The 13,530-nt window shown below is 45.5% G+C and overlaps 1 protein-coding gene across 5 annotated transcripts; it reads left to right on the forward strand.

The window, feature by feature from the left end:
• The first annotated feature begins 236 nt into the window (after positions 1-236).
• NSDHL (NAD(P) dependent steroid dehydrogenase-like) lies at positions 237-12,431 on the forward strand. 5 transcript variants are annotated; one of them, XM_068697204.1, is made up of 9 exons: positions 237-278; positions 1,534-1,610; positions 2,723-2,773; positions 5,114-5,275; positions 6,188-6,334; positions 7,245-7,373; positions 8,904-9,046; positions 10,628-10,730; positions 11,389-12,431. In XM_068697204.1, exons 3-9 carry the CDS (start codon positions 2,753-2,755, stop codon positions 11,722-11,724), a joined length of 1,041 nt encoding a protein of 346 aa, XP_068553305.1. In that variant the 5' UTR covers positions 237-278; positions 1,534-1,610; positions 2,723-2,752; the 3' UTR covers positions 11,725-12,431. The 5 variants fall into 5 exon arrangements, with proteins under 5 accessions (XP_068553305.1, XP_068553307.1, XP_068553310.1 ...); XM_068697206.1 differs by having other exon boundaries at positions 275-293; positions 1,548-1,610; XM_068697209.1 differs by lacking the exon at positions 237-278 and adding an exon at positions 4,289-4,381.
• The last annotated feature ends 1,099 nt before the right edge of the window (positions 12,432-13,530 follow it).

Consider the following 13,530-nt stretch of genomic DNA (forward strand, 5'->3'; position numbering starts at 1 on the left):
GCGGGAAGCGCTCGGTTTGCGGCGATTGGTTAGCGCCTGCTTGGGGGCGGGTCCAAGAGGGAGGGGCCTCGTCTCCTTGCGTTCACGCGATTGGCTGGAGGGGGGAGGGCGGGACCAATCAGCGAGGGGCAGCCGGCTGGCGCGATGCTCGGGCCAGGGCGGGCGCGAGGGGAGGGGGCGAGAGGCGGCGGTGGGCGGGGCCTGAGGGGAGCGCCCTCGGTGATTGGCTGGGAGCGGGAAGGGGGCGGGGCCGGGCCGGCGCTGAGGGGAGAGAGGAGGTGAGGGGCTGGGGGGTGAGGGGAGGGGGCTTCAGGGTGGGCCTTTGGGGGGTGAGGGAGGGGCATTAGGGTGAAGAGGGGGCTTTTGGGGTACGAGAGGGGGGCCATGGGGTGAAGGAGGGGCATTTTGGGGCGGGGGAGGGAGTCTTGGGGTGAGGGAGGGGCCTTCAGGATAGGCGAGGGGGCCCTTAAGGTGAGGGAGGGGGCTTTAGGATGAGGGAAGGGTGCCATAGGATGAGAGGGGGGCCTTTGGGGGCAAGGGAGGGGGTCTTGGGGTGAGGGAGGGGGCCATTAGGGTGAAGAAGGGGCTTTTGGGATGAGGGAGAGGGGCCTTGGGGTGAGGAGGGGACTTTTGGGATGAGGGAGGGAGTCGGGGTGAGGGAGGGGCCTTCAGGATAGGCGAGGGGGCTTTAGGATGAGGGAAGAGTGCTATAGGATGGGAGGGGGGCCTTTGTGGGTGAGGAAGGGCGTCTTGGGGTGAGGGAGGGGGCCATTAGGGTGAAGAGGGGACATTTGGGATGAGGGAGGGGGGCCTTGGGGTGAGGAGGGGGCTTTTGGGATGAGGGAGGGGGGTATTAGGGTGAAGAGGGGGCTTTTGGGGTAAGGGAGGGGGCTTTTGGGGCAGGGGAGGGAGTCTTGGGGTGAGGGAGGGGCCTTCAGGATAGGCGAGGGGGCTTTAGGATGAGGGAAGGGTGCTATAGGATGGGAGGGGGGCCTTTGGGGGCGAGGGAGGGGGTCATTAGGGTGAAGAGGGGGCTTTTGGGGTGAGGGAGGGGGGTCTTGGGGTGAAGAGCTGGCTTTTGGAGTAAGGGAGGGGGGTCTTGAGGTGAAGAGGGGACTTTTGGGGTAGAGGAGGGAGTCTTAGGATGAAGGAGTGGGCCTTAGGGTGAGGGGGGGGCCTTCAGGATAGGTGAGGGGGGGGGGGGCCTTAGGATGAAGGGGGGTGGCTTGGGGTGAGGGAGGGCGCGAGGACTTTAGGATGGGCAAGGGGTCTTCAGGATGGGGTCCTCAAGATGAGGGAGGGATCCTTGGGAAAGGGGGAATTCAGGGTTGGGGTGGTTCAGGGTTTGTGGGGGAACTGGAGCCGGGGCAGGGCAAGGTGTTGTTCTGGGGGGTGGTGAGGGGGCTGTGGGGGTAGGGGAGGAGGCAGCAGCAGGGCAGGACACCTCATGTCTGGTTGTCGAAGCCAGCTGGGTGTTCCTGGCCAGACAGGCACCAATCCAGCTTCGTTTTTTTTTTCTTGTTGCCTCCAAAGGGCTTCTCAGAAAGTAAAAAAAACAGCAGTAAGCAGCAGCTTTGGGGGCGAGTTGAACATACCTGGTTTCTTGCAAGGTACGTGCTCACCGGTGTGATCCCGTGGTCGTTTTACAGCAGCCTTGGTATAGCTGTGCCTGGGTCAAAGATTTCTGGTGGTCTTACAGCCACTTTACAGCTGCGTTGGCGCTTGTTTGTGAGGTGAGATGGGGCAGGGAGTGCTCCGTGTGGAAACCAGCCCAGGTGGAACGTAATTAATTTGAGGCTCACCACAATTTTGAGGTTCATCGTTATTTTCTCATCACTGTTCTCATAATTTTGAGGTTCACCCACCTCAGTGCGTGACGTTGGAGGCAGTGGGAATGACTGACTGGGAATCAGGAGACTCGAATTGGCCTCTAAAGCAACAGGTTTTGTGCTGGTCAATTAAAGTGGCTGTAAGACCACCAGAAATATTTGTGTGCAGCTTGTTTTTCTCATGGAAGCAGATCTAAATAGACATATTGTTATCTTCTGCCTTTCTGTTACACTTCACGCAGCAGGACCACAGCTGAGATGTTTTTTTTTTTCACTATTAGTGTAAAAATTTTAATGAAACTTGTGCCATCAACAACCTGTGATGTGAAAACCTGGAAAATCTCAGCACTGTCTTCCCTCTCCGCTGGTCTGGCATTTCTTCCTCACCGTGTCTGCTGTTTTGGGACAGGCGGGTGTGGCGCTTCAGTTCTGTTTTGTTATTCCTAGCACCCTCGAGCAGCTCTATTTTTGAGGAGATGGCTGCCAAAACAACAGAATTGCCTTTGTGTTTCTGGAGTAGGGATGCTCAGATACTCAGCAAGTTCATGAAGCTAACGCTAGCCAAAATAAAGTGGCACCGAAACAAAATGGTGCCTTTGTTATCAGAGCTGTTTTATTAGAATTGTGCCTTTGAGGAAGCTGTTTGATGGCTGTGTTAGTCCTGTGCTGCTTAGCATGTTCAGCTGGGCTGGGAGAATTAGTTCGCTGATGTTTTTCATGTTTCTGCTTTGCATCTCGATTTCCAATTGTAATTTGCATTTTCAGTGGCTTCACACCTCAATTTTTGTAACTAGAAATCTGTTTTAAAAAGAAGTTGTTTGTGTTAATGGCATGCTTAAGTAATATGAGCGTTGTACTGTGAATAAAACATTTTCTTTTTTTTTTTTCTTTAGGAATTAGGTTAATATCAAGTCATCAGAGAGATGGCTGCACGCCTCAGATCGGTGAGTAGAGGGCTTCAGCCTTGCTGCATGAAGATTGGTCTGATGGAGACATGTTTATACGTATTTTCTAAGGATCCTTGGAAGAAATGAGGCTGTTTCTGTGTTAACATCTGCATCCAAAGATAGTGCTGCTGGGAAAGGGGCATCTCTGCTGCCATTCCAACTCCAGAGAGACCTGATGATGCTCCAGCCCTGAAAAATACCGGGGGCTTTGTCAGTGCTGCTGAATCAATTGGTGTCTGCAGATCTGCTTACACCAGGATCATTCCTGTGTGCCTTAAAATGTTATTCCATGTTGGCATGCAAATAAGGTCCCAGCTGGGCTCGCTGAGATCTGCTAGACCATAGTAACTTCTTCCTAGCATTATTGTATTGAATGCAGGAAGCTTTAATATGGAAAGAATAATGCTTTGCTTAGCTTAGGAAGTTATTTGGCCATTTATCTTGGGAGTACAGCTTGCTAAGCTGATCTGTTACGTTACCTGTGGTTGTTTATTATAGGGAAATTTCTGCTTTCTGGTCTATTTTCTCTTTTTCTCTGGCTTCTGTAAGTAAATCTCAGATATTTTGGAAACAAACAAAAATCTAGCGTAACATTAGAGAGCATGAACAGGTTGTTTTGGCTGCACAGCACTAGATAGATAGTAATTCCTGTCCTGAAGTTGAGGTGATCCCACGTAGCCTGGATTTCTGCCAGCCTTTTAGAAAGGGCCCAGGAGTCCAGGAGCATTACTGTGAGCTGCAGTCACACTGATTCTGGACACTGGGTTGGTTCATTTAGTATTTTCCAAAGAGGTGTGTGTACTTTAGGTTATAAACAGACACTAAAGGTTATTTAAATAAATCTTTTGGTTAATGATTCGAACGCTGACCTTTACGTGTGTGAGTGGGGAAACTAATGCAGAAAAACCCCGGCTGCATCAACTGCAGTGGGAGAAAGTGATGCTGCCACTTCCAGTCAGACAGAGGGCGTCATTCTGCTGCTGTTTAAAACTTCAGCTCGGCTCTGTGTGCAGTTGTGGTGTTTGCATCTTATGAAGAATGTCCTGGGGTGAGACAGGGCACAGACAAAGGCTGATAAAAATACCAATGAACTGGAGCAACTGCCTGCTAAGGAGAAGCTCAAAGGGCTCAACCCCTCGGTGGGGAAAGGAGACTGCAGAGGGGGTGGATGTGACTGAATTTACAAAATCAGGAAGCTGATGAGTAAAGCAAATGTAGACCTGTTGCAGGGGGGAGATGCAAGGCGAACAACATGCATAGAGTCCTTGGACTAACGCATTTTTTCTATACTGTCTGTTCTGCAACCATCAAAAGCAGAATCCAGGACCAGATAGGCCATTGGTCCATCCCAGAAGAACTTTTATTAATTTATTTAAAGGTTCTAACCAGGCTGGGCTTTGCACGCGCTGTTCCAAGTAGCTGGCGGTGCCCTACTGTAGTTGCTGAATTGCACTGAACTTTTCTTGTTTCTTCTGTGGATAACTGATGCTTTGCAGTTGAATCTTTGTTTAGGGATGTAGTCCCTGGAAATTTCCAAACAATTGTTGTCTTTGTGCAGTTTCACTGGGTTAAAATTCCCTGCAGCTCAACAGAATAACCGCAGAGGTGGGTTTTTGTGTAGCAACAATAAGGAGCAAATGTATTTCCAGCCAGGACGGAGCAGTCTTTGTACAAAAACTTCCTCCGACTCACTGCTTGCATGTTCTTTGGTGGTGGTGAGGTTTCCACACTCATTGCAGTTAGACCAGTGACCAAACCAGAATCTGTTAATTAGTGACTCCAGCCATTGAATTATAAAGCATTTAAAAAAAGAAACGAAAAACTAATGACTAATTAAGTAGGATAAGCTTTGCCTTTACCTGATTGCTTTCTTGGCTTGGAGGAGCCAAAGTTTCATGTGCTGTGAAAATGGCTTTGTCCTTGCTAGCTGTGATGGGCTTTGTAGTTTGGGTTATCTGTGCCACGTGGCTGTAGTGAGCTCTGTTTGGTTTATATCAGGGCAGAGTTTGTCAGGGCTGGTCCTCCTCTTCCCTCCCAGGTGAGCCACTTGGTTACATGACAGAGTCCTGCCAAAATAGGAACCAGCAAGCAAGCTGTGTGGACCACTGGGACCACTGGCATGCCTGAACTTCAGGTTACTGCAGTGGCACAGACGTGTTGGAAAGTGATATCTGCGTTTAGACTCCCCCAATCAAATCGATGACTGACTTGAACAATCAGAGCTGTGCAAAATTGCAGCCCGTTAAGATTTTAGGAGGTCCAATCCCAGTTTAGTTGCGCTGTTTGCTGCTGCGTGGCTGCTTTCTTGTAACACTTGTTTTCTCACTGTCTTTGCAGGCTGGTAAAAAATGTACAGTGATCGGCGGCTGTGGATTTTTAGGCCAGCACATGGTGGAGAAGCTCCTGGACAAGGGTTACTCGGTCAACGTATTTGATATTGAGAAGAGATTTGAGAATGACCGAGTGCAGTTTTTCCTGGGAGACCTTTGTGACAAAGAGGTACAGACTAACAACAGTAACCTGCGTAGGTGGGAAGGATGCCTGTATAAACTAACGTCCAGGCAAACAGCTTACTGAGCTGTTTTTGAAGCATTTCATTGCCTGAAGGTGTTGTACAGGCTGTAAAAGGGTGTGTAGATGTGAGATGCCTCCTCGCCTTTCCCGTTGAAGTCAGTGGCCTAAACGGTTTTCTGGGGAAGTGTCATCCGGAACACTTAAAGAAATAGCTGGTGACTGCTTGAAGCTGCAGGGAACAGAACTCGTTTCTGATTTGTGCTTTGCATTACTGTTAGCTCAGCTGTAGAGCCTGATTACAGTCACTGTTGGTAATTAGGCAGGAGAGCAGCTACGTGCAACCTCAGCCGTATGAGCACCGCAGGATGCATTATTCCTCGCAGTTAAGACACAAAGACCTCTCGCCTTGACAAGGTTATGCATGTGAACCCTGGCAAAAGCATTTGTATGCAACGTGAGGAGATGTTTCCCCACCAGTATAAAGTATCGAATCTCGGAGCTTTATGACAGTCGTCTCCAGGGCAGGCAGTGCCATGGGATGCTGTGAAACCTGCTGTGTGTGGAGTTCTCTAACTCCTCTCCCCAGGTAATTTTGAGTCTCATATCTGCACTGGAGACTATTGCAGGTAGTTAGGTCTAGATAGCCTCCAGCTCTCAGAAAATTCCCAGGTTCTTTGGGGGAAAAACAAAGTTGATGTAGTGCTCTTTTGCCTAGCAAGGAGAGGACACAGAAGACCCTAGAGGCTAATCCTATTCCAGCTGCTCACCTTTATGGAAGGAATGTGACTTTAAATTTAGAAGTTTGGTTTTCATGAGCTTAAGACCTGTGCTTTATTTCCTGAGTAATCGCTGTTGCTGCTGTTTCATTGCTGTCTTGCACAACGTGTCTTCTTGTAGGCCTTGCTCCCAGCTTTACAAGGCGTTTCTGTGGCATTTCATTGTGCATCGCCAGCACCTTCAAGTGACAACAGGGAGCTGTTTTATAAGGTGAATTTTATGGGAACCAAAACAGTCATTGAAGCCTGCAAAGAAGCTGGAGTGCAGGTAAGGATGGAAGAGCTTGGGGAGCATGTAAGATGTGAATGTGAATTGGTGATTTCTGAGCTACGGACCGGTTTGAGTCTGGTAGAAAGGCTTTTTTTTTAATCTCAGTGTGTTGATTTTATTCACTCTTACCAAATTCTCAAGCACAATGCCTGCGAAGATCCCTTACTTACTCTGGGCAGAGATGTGATACTTCCAAGACACCTTGCATGTTGTCCATGTACAAATACAGACCTGGTAACGTTTAGAATTAAATGCTGTATAGGACTCCCAGCCCACAGGTATTTGTTGTTGTTGTTTTGCCTTCCCTCTCCCCAGTCATAAACCGTTTTAGGAAATGGGCTGTGCAGTGTTCATCTTCAGGCTTAGTCTAGGTTCTGTCAGAGCAAGAAGCAAGTTTTGTTAGAACTTGTTGGATCCGGCTATCTTTTAAAAAGTAGATCTCATTTACAACCACATTTCCTATTGCCCAAGTGATCGCTGGCTTCCTGTTTTGAATCCACGAGGGCATATTTTTTTATCCAACAAAAATATCCAGGATAAGAGTTCTTTTTTGTTGTAATCTGGCATGGTACTGTTATCAAAAAGATAAGCAGATATCTTAAACATTCATTGAGTGTCAAGTGCTAGAATGTGCTAAGCCTGGTGGGTGCTCCAATTTCCTTGGAGATGTTTTTACATTGACTGATTGTCCTGGAAGTTTGTTGTCCTTAAGGTAGCAATAAATGATGTTAGAAAATTCCCACCCTCTTAATTAACTCTTAACTGCAGTTTCAGATCATCTTCTGTTAACCCATGTTATTCCAGATACAGTTTATTCTCTGTAGAAACAGCCGATTATTGTCTTTGTAAATAATGATCCTTTTTTTCTGAGGCTTTAAACAGCTGTTTTCTTTCTCATCCGTTGCAGAAACTGGTGTTAACTAGCAGTGCCAGTGTTGTTTTTGAGGGTACAGACATTAAGAATGGAACAGAAGACCTCCCTTATGCGAAAAAACCTATTGACTATTACACGGAGACAAAGATCCTACAGGAAAAGGTATCTGTCACAAAATGGTTAACATTTTTCCATGCTTAAAAATGCCTTTCTAAAAGTAGGGCGTGCCCTGAGGGACATCAACAAACTTCAAGACTGAGCAGATCTCTGTTCTCCAGACTCTTTGTTTCTTTAAAAAGAAGTCTCATCCGTAGTGGTGGAGAAAGTCTGTGCAAATTGATGCAAGCTTAGTAACGTCGGCCAGAGTTTTCGGATAGTACTGGAACAGGAAAATTCCCTTGTTTTACACAGAACCTCTGGACTTTGATGTTTGATGTGGGAGACTTTTTTGCTTTCTCTGCTCCCATTGGAAAGCTTTCCTTCCACGTTTACCTGATTTGCAGCCTGAAGGTACTAGTGGTAGTGGGCATGCGTTTCAGCTGGGGTTGTGAAGAAGGTACTGGGGAAGCAGATGATGAGGTGGAGACTGGAACCATGTTTAGGAGCACGGCAACCAAAAAATGTGTTGTAAATTAATGTTGTTGGCCATATACCGAAAATTTTCTTCTTAGTGTTTAAAAATTCCCCCTTACATCTTAATGTCCACTACTCTGAAATTCTACAGATCACCAGTATCTCTTCTGTTTCAGGTTGTTGATGCTGCAGTATTTGTGGTATAAGCATGCTATGCCAGTGTTTAAAATCAAAGCAAACAAATGTATCTTCAAGTTTTTTTTTTTTTTTTTTAATGGTTTGCATTTCAGTTGTGGAAAGAACTTAGGCTTTTTATACAAGAATTCAGATTTGCTTCCAGATTGAAGCCGTGTCCTGTTGCGTACAGTATTAGCCTTTAAGAATTTTTCTTATGTTCTCTGAAAAGAGCTCAAAAAACATCTGTTCATTCACAAGCATAACCACTTTACTACAAAGTGGACTAGCAGAGTGGAAGCTTGTGAGCAACAATCGAGTCAATATGCTTGTAATTATATCTGCTTTGGGTGAAGCAGTGAAAGTATTCAGTGTTTGTTTGCGTGTGGTGTTCTTCAGTCTTTAATAGAAAAGACAGCAGATTTTTTTTATTAAAAATAATAGTAAAAAAAAAAAATCAGTTGAACATGTTGTTTAGAAACTCCCAGTAGAATTAAAACTTCTTCAAAGATGCCTTGTTAAATCTGCTTTGCACATGGTGTTCCCAGGAAAAAGGGACCAAACCCTTTCTGAATGTGGTCAAGAAAGCCCATGATGGAAGTCTTCCATTAAATGATGTGAGATTGAATTGCTCAGTTTCCTTCCTTTTTCCTCCCACGCATCCTAAAGCTCCTCTGGTCTCTGTGGTGTTAAATGACGAAGAGCTCCTTCCCTTTGCCTGTCAATCCACTTAGTGTTCGCTAATGAAAACAGATTTGTTTGTTTTTCTAATTAAAAAGAAGAAGAGAAAAGAGGAAGGATCATTTGGTAGGATGGGTAGTAATTCTTCCACTGATGTCTTTCCAGAGAGATGAGGGAATGCTTCCTTGCTCTGGTGCTGCAGTTGGGGTATGTTACTAAACCATATTTTTCTTCCTAACCTCTCTTTTCTTCCTCCCCTTACAGGAAGTACTGAGTGCGAATGACCCTGACAACAATTTCTTCACTCTTGCTATTCGCCCCCACGGGATATTTGGTCCTAGAGACCCTCAGCTCGTTCCCATCCTCATCCAAGCAGCTAAGAGTGGCAAAATGAAGTTCATAATCGGGTGAGCAAGGCTTAGTCACTTTATAGCTCGTTAAACCTGAAACCCTGTTGGAAGGGGATGATGTTAAATCAGGAGTGGTGATGTGGCTTTCAGTGATCTTCTGATGTAAAAATAGGATAATTCATGGTAATAGTAAGTCCGTGGGGATCTTTGTCCTGAGGTGTTCAGAATCGGAGAGGAAGGCAGGATTTAACCTTCTGCACTGGCAGTCTCTTCTTGGGAACTGCAGTGTTATTCTGGAGAGGGAAAAAGTTTCTGTAACTTTTTGCTTGTAATCCAGTAGTCTTCTTTCATTAGAGACTCACACACTGAGGTGAATAAGCATTCTTCATGCAAAAGCTTATCAGTAGGGAAAGCAGGCATAACTTGAGCTGGCTTTTCACAGTCTAAAGAATTAATTTTTTAATCAAAGAACTCAGATAATTTGCTGTTAACTACTGTATAGTACTGGTATTTGAGGGTCTTGCAATTAAAAAGTGTGTTTGACAGTGTTCTGATACTCATGACAATAAGATCAAAGATGTTTGCATTGTTGTTAAGTCTCACACTTCCCAGTGGACCACTGAAATGTTAGAGCAAGAAATAGTTCAAGCTGCTACTAAGAAATCTTTTAAACTTTTATTATCATCTTGAAAATAAATGTGCTCTTTAATTTATAATAGGTTTTTATTGCATGCAGGAAGCTGTTGTGTGTGTACCTGTGTGAATGAATACGTGCTTAGGGTAGGAAAAAGAAAGGGACTAGGGCTGGGTTTATATGGTTCTTATTCTTCCTTATGGTTCACTTCTAGATTGACCTCCCAGGTAGGTTGGCTCCTCACAGATCAGAATAAACTCAAGCTTTCTAATTTGTATAAGTCTTCACTTTCTAGCTCAAACATGCTTTCCTTGTTTCGGTTCTCCTGCTGCTATAAAGTCCTGCTTATCCCTATCAAGAAAGCGCACAACCATTTATCTGTGAAAGTTGAAAATGAAAATTATTAATTCCCAGAATGTTGGATTGCAGCAATGTTTTTATACCAAAATGAGTGTGCTGATGGCTTTGTAACACACGATTTAAGATTTAGATGGACTCTTGAAAGTGGCATGCAGTGCTATTTTTGGTATCTGTGTAGAAATAGATTTAACACAGTGGGCTGAATCTGTTTCAGCTGGGACTGAAGTTGGCTTATTGAGTAAGTTAAAATTTCATGAGCCAAGAAATTCATAATTGAAAGCTTGTCCTTAAGTGACTTTCTGTGTGCTGGTTGCCACTGTGTGCCTATCTGTCCTGCTTCTGTGGATCGATGGTGGTCCTGAGACCTGTAGGATCTCAGTGGGTTTAAATAGGGTACAATTACAGGAATATAAACTTCCTGAGGGTCTTCTAAATAGCTGAGACAGTAACAGCTTTTCCTCTGTGTCAAGATAAGATGCAGTGGCTTCGTATCTGTCAGAGTAACAGCCTGAAGTTATGGCACGGCACAGGGAGAAGAGGATTCTTAAACTGTGTTATGTGAAGTATTCCTTCCTTTTGCCACAAGCAGATTTTTTTGCCCAGATTACCTTTGGACATAACTCTCTTTCCTTTCATCTGTGCAGGGATGGGAAGAACTTGGTAGACTTCACTTATGTGGAAAACGTGGTCCATGGACATATCCTTGCTGCCGAGCGCCTTCAGAAGGACTCTCCCTTGTGTGGGAAGGTAAGGAGGGAACCGGGAAGGGGAGTGGGTGTCTCCTAGCTCAACTCCATCTGCCTGCCTTGCTTGGTTATGTGTTCTTGCTCTGTAGTTCGTGTTGATGTGTCTGTGCTGAAAAATCCATCTCGGATGAGTGGAGCTAGCTCACACAAATGGGTCATTTTTTCCTGTCTGTGGCTGTAATGAGTCGTTGCCCATCTGATGAGTGTTCTGTCCAACAGTGTGGGGCAAAATGCATGCGAATACTTTCAACTTCATTCTGCAAAACACCTTGTGGAAGGAAGTCCGGGCGGAGTTGTGGGCAGAAGAAACAGTTAGGTAGCTTTTACAACAGAGCTCTGAGCAGCAGGATTTCTTTACAGACTTCCATGGTACCACCATGCTCTGGGCATGCTTTTATGTGTTTTCATTATGTTGTGTCATTCAGTTTGACCGTTGGTGAGTAAAGTAACCTGTCAGAAGTCGCTGGCTTTCTTAGTAAAGGGGATAACCGCTTCTCAGACAGAGGAGGTTGGTGGAAGGTAGTTTCTCATGGAAACGCCTTTGCAGTCAAGTCAGAGGTGTCAGTCTCCTGGGCGTGAACGTGAGCTGAGCTGGGCCGTCAAAGAGACAAACGTGTGAACGGCACGGTTTTCATCTGGCTTTTTGTCTTCTCTTTCAGGCATTTCATATCACAAATGATGAACCAATTCCCTTCTGGGCATTCATGTCCCGTATCTTGACTGGCTTGAACTACGATGCACCCAAGTACTATATTCCCTACGGGCTGGCGTATTACTTGGCCCTGTTCTTGGCTCTAGTGCTGTGGCTGCTCAGTCCCCTGGTCACCATCAAGCCCACTTTTACCCCTATGCGGGTAGCACTGGCTGGGACCTTTCACTACTACAGCTGTGAACGGGCCAAACGAGACATGGGCTACAAGCCAGTGGTGAGCTTGGATGAAGCGATAGACAGGACCCTCCAGAGCTACCCCCACCTACGCCGGGCTAAGGCCTGAGAAGTCCTGGATGGATTTTATTTCTACCTGACTTTCCTAATTGCTTTGAGATTTTAATGTGAACGCTGAAGCAGATTTCACTAATTGTCTGGATCAGGGAGTTTTCCCAAAGTCCCTCCTCCTCCTCACCATTATCAAGACAGACTTCTCTGGGTTGAAAAACACTTCATGTAGTAGCTGTGCTAACAGCTCTTTCCTTTGATGTGACTTGTTGTTCTGAAACAGCTGCTGAACTCTGCGGACTGTGAATAAACACCCTGCTGTGCCCTTTTTAGTCCCAGCCCAGCACATCAGCATTCCTTCGTCTTCTCTCTCCACCCTTGTCCTCTGTTTTGTTGCTCTGGTGATAACAGCCGCCTCTTCTCATAGCTGCAGATCAGTTGATGAAATACTGCTCACAACTGATTTCTCTTTGGGGTTTGGCTTTTTCTATACAAAAGCAATGAAAAAGAGGCCTTCATCAAGGAGGAGTTCTGCCACCATTTTTTTTTTTTTTTAACTGTTGAAACTGACTTTATTGTTCTGGGACTCTCTTGGATCTTCCTGTGATTGGTGGGTTGCTTTGGCCTCTTACGGAGTAATTGGAAGGAAATCTGAGAAAAGGCATGCCAGGCTCCTCCTTGTAAGGAAGCATGTGCCTTTATTTCTGCAGGAGCTTCATTCTATTTAAAAATATATTAATAAAACAAGAAGAGATGGCTTCCTAACTTTGTGTTCCATCTTTGAAAGGGCAGATCCTATTCCGAGCAGCTCAGCATAAACAGATTTTTAATCATTCCCTTTGTGGGGGGAGAAATCTTTGCTGTGGCTTGTTGTCAGCCAGCACATATTTTGCCATAGCTTGCTCGCTTCCCGTAGGAATGACATTGGTTTGGAAGATCTGCTGCACAAGGCTGTCATCTTGTCTGACATTGTTTGTCAGACATGGTAATGGTCACTGTGTTGCATTGACCACTCAGTACATGAAAAGCTCTTACACAAGAAAATGGCCATAATACCAAATTGTTTAGTTGCCACTTAAATTAAGTCTACTTTACCCCATAATCTTGCTAAGTGCTCCAGTTTCATTTTGTCTTTTTTTAAATGAGGGCTTAGGTTAGGGTGGAACTTCCCTCTGTGGCCAGTTCCTTGCTCTCCAGCAATGATGGATGTTTCATATTTCTTGATGCTTCAAATTTCAGAAGTATGAGAAGTGCCTCACTGTGCGTTCATCATAGTGCCCAGCTCAGCAAGCTGCTAGAATCCCATAGGAACGAAGGAGTTTTTAAAACTTCTGGGTATATTGTGGAGTTTTATGTTGGATTTTTTTTTTTTCCAGGAAGCTATTTTTCTTTAACAGCTAGATAGTTTCACCAACATTTGCCTTGCCTGATCTTGAAGTAAATATCCAGTGGTTGGGGCACTTCACACGACTCATGTTTGCACTCATCAGACACCTCGGCTGTTCTTTGTTTTGTTTTGTCACGTTTTGTTTTTCCCAGCCTGTAGGGTTAAATATGTAAAGCTCAACTTGTAGAGTGCAATCTGCTTGTGTCACCCCACATCCCGTTTCAGTAGGAGACAGACACTGCTCCCAAATAGCTGGGCTGTGTTTCCCTCCATGTGATGCACCGATGTGCTGCCACAAATTCCCTGGTAATGGGAAGACCCTTTCTTTCCTCATTGGTTGGTGATATGAGTGGCTGTGGATGCCCCATCCGTATCTCTACAGTTTGTGACTTATAAAAAGAACTCCTGGTGAACTCAGTGGTGAAACCATGCCTGGCTGATAGCGATGGCTTTGTTCCCAATCTCACCTGCTGGATG

Source organism: Anas acuta, chromosome 13 (assembly GCF_963932015.1).
Source record: "Anas acuta chromosome 13, bAnaAcu1.1, whole genome shotgun sequence".
In the NCBI taxonomy this organism is placed as follows: domain Eukaryota; kingdom Metazoa; phylum Chordata; class Aves; order Anseriformes; family Anatidae; genus Anas; species Anas acuta.

Coding starts and splice junctions, on each gene's coding strand:
- NSDHL (XM_068697204.1), top strand. CDS start 2,753: ATGGCTGCACGCCTCAGATCG. Junction 5,276..6,187: donor GAGACCTTTGTGACAAAGAG/GTACAGACTAAC, acceptor GTCTTCTTGTAG/GCCTTGCTCCCAGCTTTACA. Junction 6,335..7,244: donor GCAAAGAAGCTGGAGTGCAG/GTAAGGATGGAA, acceptor CATCCGTTGCAG/AAACTGGTGTTAACTAGCAG.